The 22,476-nt window shown below is 34.3% G+C and overlaps 8 protein-coding genes and 1 long non-coding RNA gene across 12 annotated transcripts; 2 read left to right on the top strand and 7 right to left on the bottom strand.

The window, feature by feature from the left end:
* Positions 1 to 1,152: 1,152 nt before the first annotated feature.
* HSP17.6II (17.6 kDa class II heat shock protein) lies at positions 1,153 to 2,033 on the bottom strand. Its single transcript, NM_121240.3, has one exon. It carries the CDS (start codon positions 1,796 to 1,798, stop codon positions 1,331 to 1,333), a length of 468 nt encoding a protein of 155 aa, NP_196763.1. The 5' UTR covers positions 1,799 to 2,033; the 3' UTR covers positions 1,153 to 1,330.
* An 845-nt stretch (positions 2,034 to 2,878) lies between these two features.
* On the bottom strand, positions 2,879 to 3,760 carry HSP17.6A (heat shock protein 17.6A). Its single transcript, NM_121241.3, has one exon. The coding sequence runs from the start codon at positions 3,604 to 3,606 to the stop codon at positions 3,136 to 3,138; it is 471 nt and encodes a 156-aa protein (NP_196764.1). The 5' UTR covers positions 3,607 to 3,760; the 3' UTR covers positions 2,879 to 3,135.
* A 110-nt stretch (positions 3,761 to 3,870) lies between these two features.
* AT5G12040 (Nitrilase/cyanide hydratase and apolipoprotein N-acyltransferase family protein) lies at positions 3,871 to 6,999 on the top strand. Of its 2 annotated transcripts, NM_121242.5 has the most exons (10): positions 3,871 to 4,344; positions 4,431 to 4,547; positions 4,697 to 4,921; positions 5,245 to 5,338; positions 5,696 to 5,770; positions 5,886 to 5,964; positions 6,058 to 6,073; positions 6,282 to 6,362; positions 6,452 to 6,534; positions 6,616 to 6,999. In NM_121242.5, exons 1-10 carry the CDS (start codon positions 4,084 to 4,086, stop codon positions 6,692 to 6,694), a joined length of 1,110 nt encoding a protein of 369 aa, NP_196765.2. In that variant the 5' UTR covers positions 3,871 to 4,083; the 3' UTR covers positions 6,695 to 6,999. The 2 variants fall into 2 exon arrangements, with proteins under 2 accessions (NP_196765.2, NP_974769.1); NM_203040.1 differs by having other exon boundaries at positions 4,076 to 4,344; positions 6,058 to 6,362; positions 6,616 to 6,976.
* Positions 7,000 to 7,470: 471 nt separating this feature from the next.
* AT5G12043 (uncharacterized protein) lies at positions 7,471 to 7,816 on the bottom strand (the record flags this gene model as incomplete). Its single annotated transcript, NM_001125739.2, has 1 exon — positions 7,471 to 7,816. The coding sequence occupies one exon, from the start codon at positions 7,814 to 7,816 to the stop codon at positions 7,682 to 7,684; it is 135 nt and encodes a 44-aa protein (NP_001119211.1). The 3' UTR covers positions 7,471 to 7,681.
* Positions 7,817 to 8,282: 466 nt separating this feature from the next.
* On the bottom strand, positions 8,283 to 8,505 carry AT5G01925. The gene has a single exon (NR_142557.1). It is a non-coding gene; the product is annotated as an other RNA (long non-coding RNA).
* Positions 8,506 to 8,827: 322 nt separating this feature from the next.
* On the top strand, positions 8,828 to 10,436 carry AT5G12050 (rho GTPase-activating protein). The gene has a single exon (NM_121243.3). It carries the CDS (start codon positions 9,135 to 9,137, stop codon positions 10,221 to 10,223), a length of 1,089 nt encoding a protein of 362 aa, NP_196766.1. The 5' UTR covers positions 8,828 to 9,134; the 3' UTR covers positions 10,224 to 10,436.
* Positions 10,437 to 13,694: 3,258 nt separating this feature from the next.
* AT5G12060 (Plant self-incompatibility protein S1 family) lies at positions 13,695 to 14,315 on the bottom strand. The gene has a single exon (NM_121244.2). The coding sequence runs from the start codon at positions 14,291 to 14,293 to the stop codon at positions 13,841 to 13,843; it is 453 nt and encodes a 150-aa protein (NP_196767.1). The 5' UTR covers positions 14,294 to 14,315; the 3' UTR covers positions 13,695 to 13,840.
* Positions 14,316 to 15,871: 1,556 nt separating this feature from the next.
* Positions 15,872 to 16,330, bottom strand: AT5G12070 (Plant self-incompatibility protein S1 family; the record flags this gene model as incomplete). The annotated part of the gene is made up of 1 exon (NM_121245.2): positions 15,872 to 16,330. The coding sequence occupies one exon, from the start codon at positions 16,328 to 16,330 to the stop codon at positions 15,872 to 15,874; it is 459 nt and encodes a 152-aa protein (NP_196768.2).
* A 484-nt stretch (positions 16,331 to 16,814) lies between these two features.
* MSL10 (mechanosensitive channel of small conductance-like 10) lies at positions 16,815 to 20,712 on the bottom strand. 3 transcript variants are annotated; one of them, NM_001125740.2, is made up of 7 exons: positions 20,625 to 20,712; positions 20,255 to 20,329; positions 18,503 to 19,882; positions 18,288 to 18,411; positions 17,717 to 18,010; positions 17,426 to 17,628; positions 16,815 to 17,344 (listed from the first exon to the last, which is right to left on the bottom strand). In NM_001125740.2, the coding sequence occupies exons 3-7, from the start codon at positions 19,843 to 19,845 to the stop codon at positions 17,104 to 17,106; spliced, it is 2,205 nt and encodes a 734-aa protein (NP_001119212.1). In that variant the 5' UTR covers positions 19,846 to 19,882; positions 20,255 to 20,329; positions 20,625 to 20,712; the 3' UTR covers positions 16,815 to 17,103. The 3 variants fall into 3 exon arrangements, with proteins under 3 accessions (NP_001119212.1, NP_196769.1, NP_850810.1); NM_121246.5 differs by lacking the exon at positions 20,625 to 20,712 and adding an exon at positions 20,470 to 20,617; NM_180479.2 differs by lacking the exon at positions 20,625 to 20,712 and having other exon boundaries at positions 16,877 to 17,344; positions 20,255 to 20,590.
* Between the last annotated feature and the right edge of the window lie 1,764 nt (positions 20,713 to 22,476).

Consider the following 22,476-nt stretch of genomic DNA (forward strand, 5'->3'; position numbering starts at 1 on the left):
AGCACCGCAATACAAAAACTATAGGGTGACCAGAGAATAGTTGGTTAACGAAGAAGAAATGGTCTATGTTGCCTTTTTAAAGGCCTCAAGTTTGTTGGAAAATATTTTAAATGAGAAGGCAAAGTTCATATCATACTGATGATAAACAGATTAATAACTTTGTAGAGATGATGAATCTAATTCACGCATTAAACCATCATATCTAACCACTAAAATGGAGAGAAAAAAAATCTAACCACTAAAAGATGAATAAGTGATATAAAAATTAAAGTAGAATAGAATCCAGTGCAGTTGAAATCAAACTTTGCAAGTATTTAGTTTAGTGATACATATTTAGTAGAAAATATATCCCTAAACTATCATTTGATTTTTGAAGTACTTTGGATAAAAATATGTGAAATGAAAGAGAAGAGCTTTCAGGCCATCAGAAATTCACGAGAAGCAGCACAGCTGTACAAGTCATCTAGCAGAGTCACACCAATATTCTAGCAAAAGAAACCAACAACAACTGGTTAGCAAGTTTGAATGATTTAGCAAAAAGATAATAGTCCATAAAGTAGCCGACAAAGAGAGTACATAGGGCAGAAAGACTGATTCCTCGAAGACATTTCTTGCTTTTGATGAATCATTAATCAATAAGTTCATAGCAAAACTTGATATAAACATTTAGAACGTGGTGTATTTGAATGTAAAATCATAATGACAGCAAAATAAATTAACGTTTCCTTATCAAAACACTTGGAAGCATAAAATTGAATGTGTATGTTAGAGTTCTCGCAGATATTAAACTATTCCACTGAACAGATTCATAAATTACTTTTAGGGCCTAACTCCAAACGTATATTTGTTGACTGTATAGGTAATGGTAAGCATATTTGGACTTAGATGGCTAAAGAGATGTGTTGGAATTAGTAGAAGAAATGATCACCAAAGATATATGCTTAAAAAAGATGAACAATAAAGAACAAGTATTTTAAGTTATGCAAAACAGAGGACTGACCAATTGGTCTGTCACTTGGTCAAATTAAATAAAGTGAAGTATGTATCACATGCAGTTATCTGTTTCACATAATGTAAGTGAGCGATTTAGAGATGTATATTAACATTCTTATTTCCACTGGGCCAATAGATGTTTCCAGAACTTTGATGTGGAAGATTCTTATAACAACTTCATTAATTTGAATATCCCAAAGGAGAATGAAAGAAACAGAACAAACTTTTATTTCATCTTAGAACAAAACACCATATCCCTCACGCATTCCGATTACATTCATCAAATCCATAAATCAAAACAAAATAGATAAATCCAACACACAATCACAAAACAAACTCAAGCAACTTGAACTTGAATTGTCTTTGGTTTCTTTGGTTCCGGAGGAGGAAGTTTCTGAACAGTAACCTTCAACACACCGTCATGACAAACAGCAGAGATCTTGTCCAAATCTGCATTTTCAGGCAACTGAAACTTCCTCATGAACTTACCCATTCTTCTCTCCATCCTCACATACTTCACACCTTCGTTTTCTTTGTTCTCTCTCTGCCTCTCTCCACTCACCACAAGCACATTGTCGTTCTCGACCTGAACCTTGATCTCATCTCCTTTGATTCCAGGCATGTCCACGACGAATGCATATGCGTTAGGGTGCTCGATGACGTCAGCAGGTGTAGCAGCCATTGCCTTAGCGTCTCGCATGTAAACTCGTGAAGGGTTGTTGCGGGTCTTCTCGTTGTTGTGGTCTTCGGGGACTTCAAGCATGTCTTCGAGGATTGAGATTATTGGAAACCTTCCTAAATCCATTGTTAGTTGTGTTGTGTTTGCTTTCCTGATTCTTTGATTCTTGGCTTTTTGTTTTCTTTGATGAGTTTGATGTGAGAAATGTGGGGACTTAAATAGGAGTGGAGATGGATATTTCTAGAGGATTGTCGAGAGAGCGATTGTCGCGGTCTTTAGAAGTTCTTCCGTATTGTTCGAGAAACGTCTTGGTCGTTCTGGTTTTTGTGAACTCTGTAACTCAGGTTTGATAAAATATGAGCCATAACTTTACAGAATTTTTAATATCTATATGGGCTTTTAAATTAGGAATATATCAAGGCCCATTCCATATGTGAAAATAGTTCATGATTCATAAGATTAGTGTTTTAGCAAATTAAAGAACAAATTTTGTGATTTAAGGAATCCGAACAATATTGCTCATTTTAAAGAATACATTCAACTGGAAAGTACATACAATTGCTGAAGACTTGGATTACAAGTGTACAACATGCACCTCAAGATCAGAAGTTCAAAGTCTTAATGATGGAAACAAGACTAAATTAGTATATGCTCTGGTTTCTGGTCAGAAAAATTAATGAAAGACCATATTTATTTTAGTGACCAAAGAAAAATACTATATATGTGGTAGCACTAACTCACTGAATACCACTAAATCGTGTATAACGACATTAATATAAGCTATTAAAGACGGTTACAAATCTGCACAAAACTTGATTTGTCTTAAAACTCAGTTGATGTTATTTGCATTCGCAAATGCAAATTTCATTTAAAAAATAATGTAGCAGATTGAGATATCAGACTTCGTATTATACTACAGATGTAGTAGCTGAAGATTCAGTTACGTTATCCAACATGAAAAAAGTACAAAGAGTTGTTTGGATTTTAAAATCAGAATAACAAAATTGTTTCCTTTCATCTAATACTTAAAGGATAAAATTGAATATGTAAGAGTTTTTGCAGATATAATAACACTGTGTTACTGATCTCATACCCATAAATTACTTCAAGGGACATAACTCCAAAAATATATTTTGCTGACTGCAGAGATAAGGGTGAAATGCAAATGTGGATTTGATGGCCAATGTGCTAAATAGCACCAATGATATTAGGAAAGGATGAACAGTAATAATTTCTGCAAAAACAGAGGAATGACCATTCGGTGTCTTTTTTGTTGTGGTCCTATTTTTGCCTCATAAGCATGGATGGTTCAAGAGAGCAAAAACTTCATTGATTTGAAGATTGAACACAAAGACAAATATGAACAGAGAAAACTATTTTTATTTCATTTTACAACGAACACCAAGAGGTAGTTGCTTATCGATTACATTCATTAAAACACAAAAACACGATCACAAACAAACTCAAGCGACTTGAACTTGTATAGTCTTTGGTTTCTTTGGCTCAGGAGGAGGAAGTTTCGGAATAGTCACTTTCAACACACCGTCATTACAAGCCGCAGAGATCTTCTCCAAATCTGCATTATCAGGTAACTGAAACTTCCTCATAAACTTCCCCATCCTCCTCTCCATCCTCACAAACTTCACACCTTCATTCTCCTTGTTGTCCCTCTGTCTTTTGCCACTCACCACAAGCACGTTCTCGTTCTCTATCTGGACCTGAATCTCATCTCCTTTGATTCCAGGCATGTCCACGGCGAAAACGTACGCATCCGGGTGCTCGATAACGTCAGCTGGTGTAGCAGCCATTGCCTTTGCGTCTCGCATGTAAGCTCTTGAAGGGTTGTTACGAGTCTTCTCGGTTTGTTCTTCAGGGGCTTCAAGCATGTCTTCGAGGATTGAAAATATTGGAAACCTTCCAAACTCCAAATCCATTCTTAGCTGTTGTGTTAACTTTCTTGCTTCTTGGCTTTTTCTTTGGTTTGATTGATTTTGATTTTGATGTAAGAAAGTATTAAATAGAAGTTGAGTTGGATAGTTCTAGAGCAATGTAGAGAGAGCGATTGTTTCGGTGTTATAGAACTTAAAAGCGCTTCTCTAACGTTCGAGAAACGTCTTGATCGTTGGAGAAGTGTAGATGGATATTTCTAGACGAATGTAGAGAAAAGCGATTGATTCGGTCAGGCCCAAGACCAATTCGTTTTCAGGCCCATATGTATTCTGTTTTGGATTTAGTAAGGATGTTAAATTTATCCGGTTTGGTACGATTTCATTCGAATTTAGTGTATAAAATTGATTGAACCGCGTCAATACGGTTGAAACGCAAACGCAGAGGATTCATGAGTCATGGCTTTTGTGAGGTGAAGTATCAATATCATCTACCTACCTATATGATCATCGGACTAAAGTGAAATGAAGTCAGCAATTTCATCGTCACTCTTCTTCAATTCGAAGAATCTTTTAAACCCTAATCCTCTTTCTCGCTTCATTTCTCTCAAATCTAACTTCCTCCCTAAATTATCTCCGAGATCGATCACTAGTCACACCTTGAAGCTCCCATCTTCGTCAACCTCAGCTTTAAGATCCATTTCCTCTTCCATGGCTTCTTCTTTCAACCCTGAACAAGCTAGAGTTCCCTCTGCTCTTCCTCTCCCAGCTCCTCCGTTGACCAAAGTTAGCTCCTTTCTTTTCATTTACCTTTGGGTTTTCAATCATTTCAGCTTTTGATTGATTTCTTCGTTCCATGGGTAATTTTGTAGTTCAACATCGGATTGTGTCAGCTATCTGTTACATCTGACAAAAAGAGAAACATCTCTCATGCTAAAAAAGCCATTGAAGAAGCTGCTTCTAAAGGAGCTAAGCTTGTTCTCTTACCCGTGAGTTTTTCTTCTTTGTATCTTAGCTCATAGCTCTTTGTGAGTTCAATTCTAATGTTCTGTTGCTCAAATGTGTAAAATTTACAAAAAGTATGAGCTAGTGGTATCGTCTCTATGGGGTTTAAAACCATTCAATGGGTTTGTTTCAGGAAATTTGGAACAGTCCGTATTCCAATGATAGTTTTCCAGTTTATGCGGAGGAGATTGATGCAGGTGGTGATGCTTCTCCTTCAACGGCAATGCTTTCTGAAGTTTCCAAACGTCTCAAGATTACAATCATTGGTGGATCTATACCAGAAAGAGTTGGAGATCGTTTGTATAACACTTGCTGTGTCTTTGGTTCCGATGGAGAGCTAAAAGCTAAGCATCGGAAGGTTAGATTTTTTGAGATTAAACTTTCATAGAAGAAATAATGAACTTTCCTCTGCTTTAGGCCATAGAATGAAAGATGCTAATCTTACTTCTAAAATCGTTGTTCATCTTTTATCATCTGTTTTTAGGATCTAATAGACTTAGAATCAGTAATTAGAATGATGTGGTAGTTATGTTCTGGTTCGAGTTCTTCCTCTATGATTCATAAGGACAAATTATGAGGCGAGATGGCCTTGACCGTTTTATGCTTATATTATCAATTCTCAGAACATCTTGTTTTTGATTGCTTGCACTTATTTGTGTTTGTACTTGTGTGTGCATACAGATACATTTATTTGATATAGACATTCCCGGGAAGATTACTTTTATGGAATCCAAAACTCTTACTGCTGGAGAGACACCAACAATCGTTGACACAGGTTATAATCTTGGTTTGCCAAATATAATTCCAGGTCATGCATAAACAATCATGTATCTTACATAAACTCATTGTGGTACTATCTAAAAATAATAATTTAGGATTAAGGATTTAAATTTCCAGTCAGATTTGGGATCTTCTTAGCTCAACAGTGAAATGATTCATTTTCATGCTGGCCTAGTGTTTATGAATAATAATGTTTTTAAGATCTTGCCAACTATTTTGACTGGGGAAATGTCTTTATTGAACAATCAAGTCATAGTAGGACCGTTCACATCACCTCTCACTTTCTAGTACTTATGAGAAATCTTTAACGCGGTGCAGCGCTTGAGAATGATAGTTTTGTTGGTTGTTGCAGATGTAGGGCGTATTGGAATAGGCATCTGTTATGATATCAGGTTCCAGGAGTTAGCTATGATATATGCTGCAAGAGGTGAGTCTTCATATCATAATGCTTTATCCAAATGGACTATCTGCTTCCTCTCTTTTTCGGGTCCATTACGTTTTAAAGAACCTCATCACCCACATGTTTACTTTAATCATATCAGGGGCTCATTTGCTGTGCTACCCGGGAGCCTTTAACATGACAACTGGACCATTGCATTGGGAATTACTACAAAGGGCCAGGTATGATTCACAGTCTACTACATTACGACTTTCTTGGCTTATTTAATCATGGGTAAATCACAATGCTCATCGATCTGTTTTGTTCCATTTCAGGGCTACGGATAATCAGGTACATGAACCAAGTTAAATACTTGTATTGATAGCCAAAAGAGAGATACAAGTTCTGACATTTCTTAATGAATTCATAGCAAACCTGCATTTTTCTTTGAGTTATCAATACAAGTATTATCTTCTGCTCTTTGGGGTTAGTTTTACTTAATTGACTGTTATCAAAGTCATGGACCGGTTAATAGAACTATGTATGCTACTTTCTCCAGTTATATGTGGCGACATGCTCACCTGCCAGAGATTCAGGAGCTGGCTACACTGCTTGGGGGCACTCAACACTCGTTGGGCCTGTAAGCACTAAACTTTTTCTGTGTTACTTGATTGATAATGAAGCTTTTAGCTGATCACTAAACTTTGAAACATATATATTATTTGACAGTTTGGAGAAGTACTAGCAACGACTGAGCATGAGGAGGCCATTATCATAGCAGAGATTGATTACTCTATCCTTGAACAACGAAGGTAATCACGGAAACACCAGAACTTTCTTGGTTTTTGATAGCGTGATCCGCTAACTGAATCTCGTTTTTTTTACCATCTTAGGACTAGCCTTCCATTGAATAGGCAGCGGCGGGGAGATCTTTACCAGCTTGTAGACGTACAGCGCTTAGACTCTAAATGAACGCAGCAGTAACTGTATATCTGAGAGATATTGCGAGTTGAGCACGATTTGGTTACTTACAACTTCATGCATGATCAGTCATTTCTCCACAACTTTGCTGAGATATGTAAAAGAATAAAAATCAAACTTTTGAGTTAAAATCGAACAAAGGCAAGTAAATTCTGCTTAGATAATGTGAACTCCACCCACTTGCCATGTGTTTGTTGTTTATAAACTTCAATGCATTCTGATAACAATGTAGACTTGTGATTCGCAATCAGAATAGCATTTGACTTTTTTATCAAAATATATACACTATTTTTGTGAATTTCTCAGTAAATGTCATTGTCTATGAAAAAAACAACTCATATCTTCATTCCACAACCATCATATTCAATATCGAGTACTTACTTAAACTAAAATTGTTATAACTGGTTCTTCAAATGTTCACACCTACTCAAAACGTTTCATCACATAACTCAAGTCAAGTCAAAGATAGCCATGGTATATTTTGCTACACATCAAGATTTGTAATATGCAATGTAATTTGTTTTAGATGAGAAGAAGAAAAGAGTATATAGAGTATGCAGATAGGTTCATCCACAAGCACAAGTGGGATATAAAAGATTTGAAAATGAAATAACATATAAACTTTTGTCAGCGGCCTCAACATGATTTGAAGATCCGTGGTTATTGTTGAATGATAAATGACCGGACGACAAAATGCAGTTACAACAGCAGAAGCCTTACAAGATTCACCACAGTGTGTAGTGGTTTCGTCTTTGGAGAAGACACGTGGACCAAGCCTATAGGGTAAAGAAAGACGTAGAGTGGTCCATGCTCGTCACAGGGACTCTGCGAAAGAAGGAATGCCGTACGCGTGTGGGAGGCCGCACGTGCTAGGGGCCCATGTGGCCATGGGCTATGCTTCACGTGCCAGGTCACGTGTAGGACCAAACCTCACCACAGTTCGGTACCACCGCGTGAATCTTCTCTCTTTTCTTTGTGTCAGCTCTTATTGTCTCTCCCTGACCAGCTCAATCTCTGACTACCCCGTGCGGTATTATTTCCTTTTACTCCTGTTTCTTGCTCATATCCCAATAACTCAAATAGTTGTTTCCATTTTTTAAGATTCATTTCCATTTTATATCATTTTGTAACCCTTTTTTTGTAAATATTTTATCTATTCAACCTCACTTTAGCGAACATTATCTTACAGTTTTTGTTGCTTTTACTTTATAGATTATATTTCTCTTAAACATACAAATAGAAATTAGTGTAATGTTTGTATGATGTGTAAATGATATCTACTCCCAAATAGTATCACTCAATTTTGGAGTATATTATTGTTATAGGCATAGTATTTTAAACAAGGACACAAAAATATTTTTGCTTTCATAACAATCAAACAAGAAGTCATGTTTATGTAAGTTTCTGTTTTGTACTATATATCTTGTTTGTTTTTTTAACTGTCTTGTATTATTATGTTTAGGTAAAAGTATGGTCCAAACTAGAAACAATATTTACGGGGGAATTATTCGAAACTGGATATGATAAGGAGATGTCAAACGAAAAACATTGGCCGAAGTGTGACAAAGATATATAGAATAGACACACAAGAAGACATAAGTGTTTTTCATAACGAAAAAAGAAAAAAAAAAAGAAGAAGAAGACATAAGTGTTTATGAAATGAGGAACAATGAAGGAACAAGAAAGGAAGGAAGCATGTGAGACTGAAAAAGACGCAAAACAAGTACAATTCCTTAACCGGTCCTTGTCGACCCAACCAATGAGCAATGTGGTGTAAGAGACATTTTGCTTATATTTAAACATATTAATCGTTTGATTAATTAAGACCCTACTTGTTCCTAATCACATCCTTTTCCTAAACCTATATACGCTTGAGATCTGTCTAAACAATATGAGACAATCCGTAATGATATGGCTACATCAAGATTTCGGCAAATCGTTGAGAAACAATTGTTGATGTTATTTTTCTAAAAGAGATGGTTTTGTTTCATTGATCCAATGCAATCATTCATCTCCAATTGTGTCAAATATACAAATTTTAATGATTACTTGATTATAAAGAATCAAGAAACAACTTCTGAGATACATTTCTATAGGAAAATGTTGAGATATAATCTCCATAAAATCATTAGTTTCTCACATTATGAGGAAAATGACATATAAATTGGGCATTGGACAACATATTATTAGGTACATGCACACATAAACAAATTGAAGTATCCTCTAGTATGGTCCTAACATCAATATGGTCAGCATACGTGAACAACACGCGCCGAGATCGTTGCTTATATATACGTCCTCTCTCCCTCTTCTTCTATCTTCATTCGTCGTCTTCTTTCTGCAAGAAAAACAAAAAAACAGTTACGAGACATAATCTCTCTTTTTCCTCCTTTGTCTCTTCTTCTCATTCTTCTTTGTTATCGATCAAAACATGCATAAATCCAAAAGAAACCCGTCATTCTCCTCCACTCTCCTCGATGAAATCTACAATTCCATCGATCCTAAAACCCAAAAAACACAACCTTATGTCGGCTCTGTTAACACTACTACCAAAAAACAGAGCATTGTGACAAGATCGGTTCCTGACCGGAAAATCCACCGTGATCGTTTCTTTGGCTCTGTATCTTCTTCCTCTGATTCCAACTCTAGTATTTTCTCATCTTCAGACACCGAACTAACTCACGGTAAGAAGACAACTTCTTCTAGGCCGTTATGTTTCGGTCCTTCTAAGACAAAACCAAGAAAAACAGAGGATAAAACTCTGTTCCACCAAAACAGAGCTACCCGAGTGTACGACGACTACGATTACGCCTCCGACGTCCCAAAATTCAATAGACACGACGAGAATTGGGAGAATACGAGAAACAGAAGATCGGTGAAGAGCTCCGGAAACCAAAAGAAACCAAAAACTCCAGCTTCACCTGGAGGAAGAATCGTTAACTTCTTAAATTCGTTGTTCAGCAACAATTCAAAACAATCCAATGCGGTTAAGAGTTATCCAAGGAAGACTAGTTACGATGATTCTGCTTACGTTAGGAAAACAAGTAATGATTATCATTCATCTACTACTACGTGTTCTTCAGCTTCTTCTTTCTCAAGGTCGTGTATGAACAAAGGCTACGAGAAATCATCTGGGCGTATCAAAAGAAGCGTTAGATTTTCCCCGGTCAATGTTATCGTCCCCGAGAGCTTCACCAGCAAAGAAGAAGATTATTTCAGTAACGGTAACGCTAGAAAGTCGGTGAAGAAGAATGTGGAAGATGGAGGGAGGAGATCAGTGGAGGAGATAGCGAGAGAGTTCTTAAGAGATTATCACAAGAATCATGAAAACAGTTTGGTTAAGACTAATGGTTTTGAGGATTATGAAGATGATGATGAAGACGATGATGATGATGATGTTGCAAGTGATTCGAGTTCAGATCTGTTTGAGCTTGATTTAGTTGGAAATCATCATCATCATAATGTGTACGGAGATGAACTTCCTGTGTATGAAACCACTTTTGCTGGTTTGATCTTGTGAAACTTTTTCTCTTTTCTCTTTTTTGTTCATGTTTATTTGTTAATTTAGATTTTCGTTGTATAAGTTTTAATCCATGTGATTGTTGAAAAAAAGAAAAAAATCGCATGTGATTCTCCACTTTTGTGTTTGATTCAGTAACTATGTTGTGTTATAAATTTTGTGTTTGTAAAAATTTGATCCAATCATGTTTTATTAGATCATTTTAGCTTTCAATTCTTCTGTTTATTATCTAAAATAAAAAGGTTTAAAAAAAAAAAAGAATATAAACTATTACACTAATTTTTATGTATGTATTATAGAGTTACACATAAATTTTTTTTAAAAAATCTTTCGTTAAAAACCGTTACACTAATTCTAAGCACAAATTGAAGGTTCAATGTAAAGTATAAATGTTATAGGTGAACAAAACATCAATGTTTAACACAAACGCATAGGCTATAAATGCAAGCATAAGCACAAACACAATAGACTAAACAAAAGCTCTTAATAAAATCCACAAACATGAATTTTTAGGGTTTCAAAGCTAAAACGCCAAACACAAATGTATATTTCTTATCAAATGTATGTCTCACTCATGTACTATTTTAGGCTCAATCAGCTCTTGCAACGTAACTATTCGATTCGTGCTTTTCTTTAAGTTTTGAAAATAATATTGTTGAGAAGGATCCGATCCGTGCAAAGTAAAATGATTTGCGGGAGATAATTATGTGAAATAAAGTGGTTGATGATCCCAAAGGCAAAAACCCCAAGCTACCAACCTTTCTCTTTTTCTATGTATCTATCACATGCTTTAGATCCAAATTTTCATGAATGCTAACACTTTTTCAATATAATTTCATTTTTTCATTTCTTTACACATTTAATATTAAGAAAAGCTCATAATTTATTTGATTAAGGCTTTTACGGTGAAATGGAAATTTAGGGCAGCACAGCTACAAAATCAACAACTATACACATGCCTATACAATTGGTCATAATTCACTAATATGATGTGCATATAGGAGCAGAACATTGTTTCGAAATCATATTTTTTGTCCAATAAATTGAAAAACACGCTACAACATTGGTCCATCAAGTAGTATTCATGTAGAATGTACGTTTGACTCGCTTTTCTTGGAAAAAAACCTATCTTTAAAATAGTTATGTTTAATTTCACCAAAACAACCGTTTTGATATTTTTACATGCATATGTATATGTGAAAGTAACACATGCATGTTGTATATATCTTATAGTATAATAAAGCATGTTGAGTAATAAAACATCGAATCGATGATATGTACGTAAAAGTGTTTTGTTGTGTATAAAAAGAAAAGAAAGATGGGAAATCGAGAAATTCGATATCCAAATGAGAAGCAAAGGGTGATTGATGAGGATCGTGAATGGACACATTAAAGCTTAATAAAATCGAAAATAAATTTAAAAAGAAAAAGGGTAATTTTAAAATAAAGTGAAAGTAGTATTTGTAGCGATGGATGAACATGAAGTACTGATATGCTTCCATGGGAACAGAGAAAGTCGAGAGCTTTTGCTTTACTTCTCTTTTTTCACTTTGATCATCTTTAAAAGTTCCGATTACAATCTTCTCCATTACTTCTCGACAATAAAAACTAATACTTCCTACACGGACGGTCTCACGTACACATGACCCATTTTCAGTTCCGTGTCAAGTCATTTTGATTTTTGTTTAAAATTGTTGGAGGTTGATACCTTTTAGTTTAAATATTGCTTTGTAATGTTAGCTTTATCATTTAGTTTTGATTCTATAGGATATTTTGCTTATATCAAAGTAAAGTGTATTTATCTTAGATTTGAAAACTTTGCTGGTGTGAGGAAGTTTTTAATAAGGGTAATTTTATAGCTATAACCAGACTTCTAATACATGCCTCTTTATACAATATAGGCGAACAATTCAATATTCAAACCCCCCAAAGGCCCAAAGCATGCATATCTATTTGCCTTTGGTAGTGCTTGTTTTGCTTGCTCCTGCTAATATTCCTTGACTTTAATTCTATAACTGAAATTACTGTAAATTTATAATTGAGATTAATATTTTAAGAGGAGACTTATCATTTTATCAAAATAAATAGTTGTATGGTTGCTTTTTATATCATCACAAATGCTACTTTTTCCATACTAAACTAGTTAAACAAAATGAATAGTTCGATCATGAATATACCATTGCGTATTTCTATCCAATAATGCGGCGGATTAAATTATTCCGTCAAGCAAGCTTATTGCTTGTTACCAAAATCAACAACTAAGTATATTTAACGAAGTAGATGATTTAATCAAAGATCGTGCCATGTATTTGCACACAACAAAACTCCCTCAAACTCCTAATGATTGCACATAATACGTAATGAATTTTAAGTAAATTATGTTGTATTAAGATAAGTGGATGAGGATTACGCGAATAATACACATATACACATAAATATTGCATAAGTTTCACATGTGACATGTCGGGGGATGTAACCGTTCTTGTTGGAAAAAATGAATTTCTCTGAAATATATAAGTTACCAACTTTTATTGAAAGCTGATTGTTTAGTTTGGTCAATTGTGGCTATTAAAATATAGTGCATAGTAGGTCACTAGGTTGGTTATAATATATTGTTCGTTAATCTATACTTTGATTAATTATGAGTTTGTTGTTTTGGATCGAACAACGCAACAACCTTACATTTAAATAGAGTAATTAAATGCGGAGCTAATAATGTTCTGTAAGTGAATAGCACGATATGGTTTTGTTGTAGGACCAAAGCGACGTAACCCTTTGAGCATGTAAATCAAGTCAAAAGATGACATATTACTTTCCACTAACTTAATTCGTTACGTAATCAGTAATCACGTTATGTCAGAATCATACTATTATCGAAGGGGGAGGAAAACCGAAAACGCCAAACTAATTCATAAAACTTTTGTGTGGCCCAATGGGCTCATTCTATTGCTATAAAGATTTTGCATGGCCCAGATATGCACTGATTCCTGATAATGTCTCCAGCTGCTGTATCGCCTCTGGGTCTGGATTCCTAATACTACGTATATTGTTTCAGAAAAGTATCTTTTGAGCAAAATTTAGTATTAACATTTGGCAGTAAAAAGATGAATTATTGTACCTAGCGTCGGTTTCCGAAAGTGACTTAAACATACAGTCAAATTATAACATCGGTTTAGGAACCGAAGCAAAAAATTCTTAACGTGACCTTAATAATAAGTAAAGGACGTTATTATATTGAAGCCAGTTCTAACCTGATGTTAGACTTAATAAAAACAGACGTAATTCCCTTCATTTTTGTAGAATGATGTCATTATGAGACTATACGATGTTGCCGATATATACAGCCAAATTGCCAATATATAACACTTCCTTCAAACCAAAATTCCGAAGATGCCTTATTAGTTATTTACTTTAACTTAGCAAAAAATTGTTACAAATCTCAAATTCTCAATTTACTTACTAGATTACAGCCTTACAGGTCGTTGGTCAATTTAGTTTCCTCTAATGTTGCACATTACCATTATACCATACAATGTTTCTCTCTTTGTGATAATATATAAAACATTAAAAGCCATATAAAAGCAGTCTAAAATTTTATTCTTGGCAACACAACAAATTTATGTCCTTAGATTCCCATTCCAATCATAACATATATTAAATGCATGATCACTTTCACTAAACATGCATGGCCCTTGTATGCTTATATCCCAGATACAATTGATGCATGAAATATGACTACGAACACCATCTCTGTCATCATCGTAAATGTCAAACCTTTTTGATTGTCCAGGCCATGTGAAATGACAATAGAAAAGTGTCGTTCCAACAATACTTGTTCTAAACTTAAACGACCAAGAACCATTCGGAGCGAGGATTTTGAGGCCAAGATCGTCATCTGCGGACTTACAATGAAGGTTTAAGGTCAAACCATCACCAAGGCGGTTTGTGATCCTCACCATTTTTGAAGTAGACCAATTAACATCAAAATCGGTTTTCACTTGTGAGAAAGCTATTTTGATGAGTAGATATATTACCACCACATGAACTTGTGTTTTTAGGATGTTTTTCATTTTCTGTTAAGCTCAAAAACTGTTTTCTACTGAATACTTTTTGTTTTGATTTGCATTACTATATATAGGAAGTATTCGATGAGATCGTCCATGACGTTATGAGATTTCTTTCCAAAACGGTTGACCTTGACTACTTGACTACATTGTATCGAAACAAAATTAAGGAAACTTAACGAGGATGCTAGCTAGAATATCAAGATTTATCCATTTTTGTTACAAAAAGATATAATACTATTTGTGGGTTATTCTTATATCTTGAACAGAATTATATTAATCTTTTTGGATCTTCAAATCAAAGAGTCAATTGTCAGTTATAAAATCTCTATATTTAACAATGATTGGATCATAAACTTTTATTAATTTATTTATGATATAAATTAGTAGATAATAAAGAGATTTTGTTTTATACATTAACGTTTTATAAAACTATGAATTTGAGACAATTAGCGTTTTCAACATATTTGGAAGAGTTTCAGACCGACAAGAAAGAATTTACTACCTTTTCTTTATCTTTAATCTCTCGTAATGTAAATGTTAAAGCAAATCATTTGGCACAAAAAATTTGTGCATAACCGCTACACATTATTTATGTAAACAATTTTCCACAATTTTAGTTCGTTTGAGTTCTAAATAATATCTGATGACCAAAAAAAAAAAAATTTGATAGAATTCTAACTAAAATAATTGTTTTGGATATTATAAATTTGTAGTTTTGAAATTATTATTTTTTCATATTTATAAGAAAAAAAAATTCAACACTAATACAAAGACTTTAGTTTAGATGAATTCACTTATAACAACACTATAATTTAAAAACACAGCATAACAATGTAAAACACATGTATAGCATAACAATTGTGTTTATACAAGAAAATTTAGAAATGCGCTCTAAAGAAATTATAACAGTTTGAGAACACTAAAAATAAACACTAAAAGCATACAAATTATCATAACAACTTATATGATATTAACGGACCATATTAAGTAAAACATAAAATCAAATTATAACCGACGGTACTAAAAATCGTTAAATGTAACACTAGGAACCGAAGCAAAAGTTCTTAACCTGACCTTTATTACGTAAGTGACGTTATTATATTTAATAAAGGCAGATATAAACTGATGTTAGACAAACTTAATAAAATCCGACATTAAAGCCCTTCTTTTTGTTAGAAAGATGTCATTATGTGATTGTACGATGCGACCGTCAAAACCAAAGTCTTAATTGGTTTTATAACCATATATGTATACACATCCAATAACACTTTCGTCATTACAAAAACTCCGAAGATGCCTTAATACTTAGTTATTTCTCTAACTTAGCATATAATTGATACAGATCTCAGTTTACGAAATTACGTACAAGTCTTTGGTCAATTTAGTTTCCTTTATTTTAGCACATTATAAAATGTTCTTTCCCGTCGTAAACAAATTCGAAGGTTTGTTCTTTGTGTAGTTTATACTTCTTTTTTTTTGGACAATTGTGTAGTTCATACCAAAAGTAATAGAACAACAATTTAAAACGAAAACAAACAAACAAACGAATGATTCTTGTGGTTTTCTTGGCAACACAACAAATTATGATCTTCGGTTTCCATTCCAATCATAACAAATATTAAATGCATCATCTATTTCACTAAACCTGCATGGCCCATATTTGCCTATATCCCAGATACAGTAGATGCATGGAATACCCATACGAACACCATCTCTGTCATCATCGTAAATGTTAAACCATTTTGATTGTCCAGGCCATGTGAAATGACAAAAGAAAAGTGTCACTCCAGGAACAATACTTGGTCTAAATTTAAACGACCAAGAACCATTCGGAGCGAGGATTTTGAGGCCAAGATCGTCATCTGCGGACTTACAATGAAGTTTTAAGGTCGAACCATCGCCAAGGCGGTTTGTGATCGTCACCACTGATTTTAAAGTAGACCACTTTAGATCAGAACCGGGTTTCACTTGTGAGAAAGCTATTTGGATGAGTAGATATATTACCACCACATGAACTTGTGTTTTTAGCATGGTTGTCATTTTCTTTGAAGATCCGAAAGCGTTTTCTACTTTTGTTTTTGATTTGCATTAGTATATATAAGAAATCTTCGATGTTGATGCCCATGACGTTATTAGATTTAATTTGTTTCCAAAATGGTTGACTACATTGTATTGAAACAAACTTACGGAAAGTTATAACGGTGATGCTTGAATATATCAAGATTTATACATTGTTAGAAAAAAACACTATTTTTAAATGGGTTATTTACTTATTCTTAGATCTTGAACAGAATTTTATATTAATCTTCTTGTATCTTTAAGGAGTTGTTAATTAGTTATATTTAGGGGTATAAACCGGCCTTAATCAATCCACCTTGCTTGTGATACAAGAAGATTAATCTAATTTTGTTTAATATCTACATTCTACAATTAGATCCTTATTTTTAATAAACAATGTATAAATATTGGTATCCTTACCATAGTAATGAATATTGCGATGTTTTTTTTATATATATATACAAACCTCACATAAGACTTTTCTTCTTATTTTGTAACAAAACTTTTGTACAATCAATACATGACAAATCATTTTTGACAGATCTTGCATTTTATTCAGATTTTCAAAGACTAAGATTTTTATCCATAAAATGCCTAATTTTGTAAAATCCATAAAAGTTGAGTCGGTTTAGAAAATTGATTTCATCATCTACTCTAAAAGCCTTAAACAAAACAGTATCACAACGTTTGGTAATAATAATGTCTTATAACAACGGTTTAGAAAAAACACCAAACCGGTTTTAAATTGGTTCTCATCAGTTCTTCTTTGTGAGATTAATGTCTTGAGGAAGGAGAGTGTAGTCGATGTGAAGGTCCTCCAACATTCTCTTAATGGCCAAAGAAAGTTCGGTTCTTCTAAGATTCCTCTCTCTGTTTTCCTGAAACGTGATGGTGTGGTCACTGTATAGGGCCATCTTCAGCTTGTTCATGTTCTCTATCTCCTTCACCACCACCGAGTGAACCGGTGCCCAATGTTGCGGGTTCTGCTCCAAGTACCTGATCCACAAACCAAAGAAACTCATTCAAAGACAAGATCTTTAGGCTCAGTGGTTAACAAAACAGATTCAAGGTACTTACTCGGCGATTCTTTCTTTGAGATGTGCTATCTTAGAGACTGGTGTCGAGAAAGAGATAGAGAATTCCACTGTTTCTCCCATATTCGGACTTCTGAAGTAATTGCTTATCGGTTTCGTGGCCAAAACAGCGTTCGGATAATACACTTTCTCGTTGTTAAGCTTCAAGAACACTGTCGTTAAGAGATTCATTTCTTCCACCAGCATCTGAAAAACCCCCACAAGAATGTGTTTGTATAGAGTATAAAAACATATATATGAGTTTAAAGGATCTTTGATGTTGAAGTTTAATTACCGCGACACCGTCAACAACACATCGATCACCGACATCATAAGGATGCATGACGAATACGAACACAATGGATTCAAAGAGGTTTTTGCATGTGCTTCCGATTATAAAAGCCAGAGCCACGAGTTGGGTGGAGAAGAACAGCAAAACCTTAGTCGTTGCTACTTCTAGAAGGAGCAGCCAAATGACAACGGTAACCACCATCAAGATTGCTGTCACAAGTTTGTTTAACTGCTTAACCGCTGTTTTTGTGTCGTTTAAGGAATGCGCTAAAGCTCTCCGGCTCGTGTACACCTTAACCTGATCAAGTTGCAACACAACATAAGTCGTTAAAACCAAGAAACACATACTCTCAAGGCTTTTTTTTTTGGAATAAGCCAATTCATTTGGCGTGACACCACTAAAAACAGTGATTGGTGATAAGAAGAACCTGCAGGTCTGCGGTTACCTATCAGACTCACAATCTAGTAGTTCTCACTTCTCCATTTTTTCATACCATTATTTTATTTTTATTTTTTTTCATACCATAATTTATCTTTAAAGAATAAAAGCATGAAAGTGTTCTGAGGAGACTTACCACCCATTCTGTGAAAGCTTTTCTTGTAATTCTCCCGGTCTCAGCGGCACCATCAAACAATGGGAACACAAGATCAACCTCTTCCTTAATCATAAACCTAAGCAAGTCCTCTTCCTCTATGTAACTGAAAAAAAAAAAACAAATCCAAAGATGTCCATCAGCGAATGCACCAAGAAAGAGAAGGAAAAAAGAGCAAATCAAGATTGTTTTCCTACTTGAAGAAGGGCTGAGCAACATTTCTGAAGACATGGTAAGCAGCAGCCAAAGCCTCCATCTCACTAGTAATTTCTCTGTCAGCTTGCTCTTTCCCCTCGCCGTATGCTGTTTCGTCCAATGTGTCAGAGATAGTAGAGAGACCTGAAGTTCTAACCGCTTCCATCAAAACTCGCATAGTCCAAGCCGAAACTTTCTCCCGCTTCATCTTATGAACTTTCCCCATATCAATCACTTTCTTCTCTTTAACCGTTCCTTTTTTCACTACAGTCGCGAAACTCAAATGGCCTGTGCTTGGCTCACGCCCGACCCTCTCTGCCTCTTCCATAAGTGGAAGACCCGAGAGCGTTTGTAGAACATACTGGTGGAAAACAGAATCTTGAATCCTATCGAAAAAGTTATTGACGTTGAAATTCGCTGCAAGGATTTTCAACAAGAGTGTTTTCACCAGCCAAAAGAATGCCCCTGTAAGAATGGAAATAAGAGTCCTGGTAATACATTTGAGGACTTTGGTGGCTGCGGGGGACCGTTTCACGTCGTGGTTGAACAACAATATCCAAGCAACAAGAATCAAGCAGAGCCAAATGAAAACTTGGACGCTCTTCTTCAAGCCGTGCACAAAGTAGAGCACTTTTCTCCTCAAAAGAAAGTTTGTTTCTATGAGGAACACAATCAAACGCATGAACCAGTTTGTCACCAACATTCCACTGAATATAACCATCACAAGCACACACCATTTCCAGACTTCTAGCCCCCAGAAGGTGTGATGTTTCAGGACATTAATGGTTAAACTCGCAACCAAAGCGCTCAAAATCACCACAAAGAAAGCTGACTCTATCAAAGCCAATGTACTTATCTTACTGCGCATCTCTCTGTTCAGCTTAACCTTCTTGTAGATTTCCTCATCCTCATCTTTCTCAACAACGACTTTACTTGGAGTAACCGGTGCTGGTGACCCGACACTCCTATTAGATTTGTTATTCGGAGAAGCTCTACTAAAAGAAAAACCAGCACCAAGTTGCTCCCTAACTTCCTCCTCTAGAATACTTGTGTCTACAGGACAAGATGGATCAACAAACCGGGACTTGGGTTTTGAGTAAACCGACCTTGCAAAAGATTTCCTCTGAGTTAGACCCACATTGTTCTGATTTGGAGCTCTAGGAGGCTTGTTAGGACTACCAACAAGCTTAGAGATTTCAGGAGAAGGGCTTTTACTAAAGGGAACTCCTTTCTCAGACTCTGGTGAAGCCATTTCCTTGGAACGCCTTGATGCTTCCTCAACTGGAACATTGATAACAACATCTCCTCCTCCTCCTCCTCCGTTACTACTCTTTTGTTCTGCCATTCCAATGCTACTACCATCCAATTTCACAACAATGCCTCTGGAAAATTTCCAAAAAATCAAGATTATAGAAGAACACTGTGGGGATGTTAAAGTACCAATTTATTTTAGCTTGATTCAAATAAAGTAATTAGATTTTGATTCATCAGACAAAAAGGGTTTAAGAAACTATATTTTATTAAAGTAAACAAAGTGGAATATAAACCCTAGATTCCTGAAGCATAGATTTGTAACAAAGCATATAGATTTACAGAGGAAGATTAACTACAGACAACAACATTCTTTAATCCTACTAAATCTGTAAGAAAGATCCAAACTTCACAAATAAAATAATCAGAACTTCTTCAGAAAAACACCAAAAAAAAAACCGAATTTAAAAATTACAGTCAAAAGAGGGAGGAACCGAGCTTACCAGTAGTGAAAAATCCAAAGAAAAATCTTCTTCTTCTGTGAGTATTAGCTCATTCTTGAAGAAGAAGAAGAAGACCTGAAATATAGCCAATGAACAAACAAAAAAAAAACAGAGAGCTTAGGAGATAGTACACACCACGACCACTTAAGAATTATGAGAGATGGAAGAATTCAAACATTTGATAAATGATAAAGAAGAAATCCGATTATACATACCAAAAGCAAAAAAAAAAAATAGCAGCTAAAAAAGCAGAGCTGCAGAGGCGGTGGGAAAAAAATGGCTTAAACCCAGAAACCAACAAAATACCAAAAGCCAACTAAATAATAGAAAACATAAACATGGAAAGAGGAAAGAGAGAAAAAGATCTTACATGAACAAAAAAACATTAAGGCGGGTCCAAAGAGCAAAGAGATGTCAAGACTTTATAAGCCACAAAAATTAATTGGGAAATGTAATTGACATTACTTTTTAAAATTGGAGATGGCTTGATGGTGGAGTAGTTTTAATCGACCTTTAAAATTCCAAAATAATTAACCTTTTTCGTCAACAGAAAGATTAGTACTAATTTTATATTAGTAAGTTGGATATGAATATGAAACCAAATGTATTGGGGAAAATGTTCACACAAAACGTGGTTATTAAAAAATCGTGTAATAACTCCTTATGTACTATCTGACAAAAAAAAACACTGTTCTTTACTAAAATGTTGTACATAACTTTTTTTAACTGTACATACTTACATCCAAAATTTCAAATTTGAAAATGTGCACGAAAATCAATAAGTTTAGATATCAGTGAGAAATGAATCAAACATAAAATCAGTTAACTGGATTGATATAATACAAAAAAAAAAAACTGGAAATTGGTTAAGAAAATTGAAATACATTTTGTTTTTTGGTTAGACAGAGGAAACGATTTTCCTTTGACTAGTGACCACTGAGGCACTGACCATACCACTCTCTGTCTCCATCGATTCCATTATATGTCTATGTCGTTTTTCTTTCTTCTTTTCAACTCTATAATGAATGTCTCTCGTTGCTAACGAGCTGTGTTTTTAATCATTCCGTTAATTAATAATGTCTGAGCATGTTTGGCATGTCTAACTGGTGATTGGTCTCTGGTCAGCTCTATCGTGTGTTTTAGTTTTCAAAAATATAATCAATAATTTACACGACAAGAATATTTAGACAATCCACCTATGTACAAAATTGTTACTTAGGATTGAAATTAAGTAAGAGAAAAAATAAATAATAATAAGTAAGAGGTAATGGTGTAACTTAATGCTAATTCAATAGTGTCAAATTTCTATTTTTTTTTGTTCCATCCTTTGGGTGATATATATCATGTTATTTATTAAATGCTTATTTTCAAATATCTTTATTTGTGTGAATGAATAACATATATAAACTGATAGTAAAATAATTATAAAAACTTAAAATTTGGATATGTTAAACAACGGTTACCTAAAAGTTAAGGAAGAAATCATTTTTTAATTTTCAGATAACAGTTTAATAAAGAATAAATTTGTCTATATGCCATTCATTGTCACTCGTTAGTCGTTACCTAGTTACAATAATCTCAACATAATTGGCACAATGGCTGATTATTGATATCCCTAGTTTGCAATGTGTAAAAATGAAGAATCCAACGGACAATATTTACTTTCAATGGCAGAGGCAATGTAATGACTAGATTCTGAGTTTCTGACCGTTGGATAAATTTGGTAGATTCTGACAGTTGATTTATTGACAGCATTGTTTTTGGAGATTATAAATCATATATATGAAAGTTGGCCAACTCTCTCCAAATAAATGACACATCATCACACAAGAAAATGACATGTGTCATTCTATATTTTTTAAATTAAAATATTAATCAAATTAAATAAGCAAATTAAATATATCATCAATCCTACTCTTAATTGTTTTCTTCAAAATAAAAATAAAATAAAAAATTAATTTTAATAAATTAAGCACTACTTTTATTATACTCTTTTTATTTTACTATTTTTTTTGTTGTACTTGTTCGTTACCTAACCTCTTATTAGTTTAGTAATTTTATTTTGAGTCTTTGATAACATTGACATTCAAGTTTTTTCAAATAATAAACATTTAAAACATTAGACCTATCAAATAATTTAATACACGATCATTTCTCTTATATGGATAGATGCAATGAGAGAAGATCTAAAAGTATTGACTTAAATGCTGCTTTAATTTTTG

This window comes from Arabidopsis thaliana, chromosome 5 (assembly GCF_000001735.4).
Source record: "Arabidopsis thaliana chromosome 5, partial sequence".
Classification (NCBI taxonomy): Eukaryota; Viridiplantae; Streptophyta; class Magnoliopsida; order Brassicales; family Brassicaceae; genus Arabidopsis; species Arabidopsis thaliana.

Bases quoted from the DNA above. Each gene is read 5' to 3' on its own strand.
- HSP17.6II (NM_121240.3), bottom strand. From the start codon at position 1,798: ATGGATTTAGGAAGGTTTCCAATAATCTCAATCCTCGAAGACATGCTT.
- MSL10 (NM_001125740.2), bottom strand. From the start codon at position 19,845: ATGGCAGAACAAAAGAGTAGTAACGGAGGAGGAGGAGGAGGAGATGTT. The intron at 18,011-18,287 runs GTAAGTCTCCTC...CAACTTGATCAG, and splicing joins AAGCTTTCACAGAATGGGTG to GTTAAGGTGTACACGAGCCG. The intron at 17,629-17,716 runs GTAATTAAACTT...GGGGTTTTTCAG, and splicing joins GTGTTGTTGACGGTGTCGCG to ATGCTGGTGGAAGAAATGAA.
- AT5G12040 (NM_121242.5), top strand. From the start codon at position 4,084: ATGAAGTCAGCAATTTCATCGTCACTCTTCTTCAATTCGAAGAATCTT. The intron at 4,548-4,696 runs GTGAGTTTTTCT...GGTTTGTTTCAG, and splicing joins CTAAGCTTGTTCTCTTACCC to GAAATTTGGAACAGTCCGTA. The intron at 6,535-6,615 runs GTAATCACGGAA...TTACCATCTTAG, and splicing joins TCTATCCTTGAACAACGAAG to GACTAGCCTTCCATTGAATA.
- AT5G12060 (NM_121244.2), bottom strand. From the start codon at position 14,293: ATGAAAAACATCCTAAAAACACAAGTTCATGTGGTGGTAATATATCTA.
- AT5G12050 (NM_121243.3), top strand. From the start codon at position 9,135: ATGCATAAATCCAAAAGAAACCCGTCATTCTCCTCCACTCTCCTCGAT.
- HSP17.6A (NM_121241.3), bottom strand. From the start codon at position 3,606: ATGGATTTGGAGTTTGGAAGGTTTCCAATATTTTCAATCCTCGAAGAC.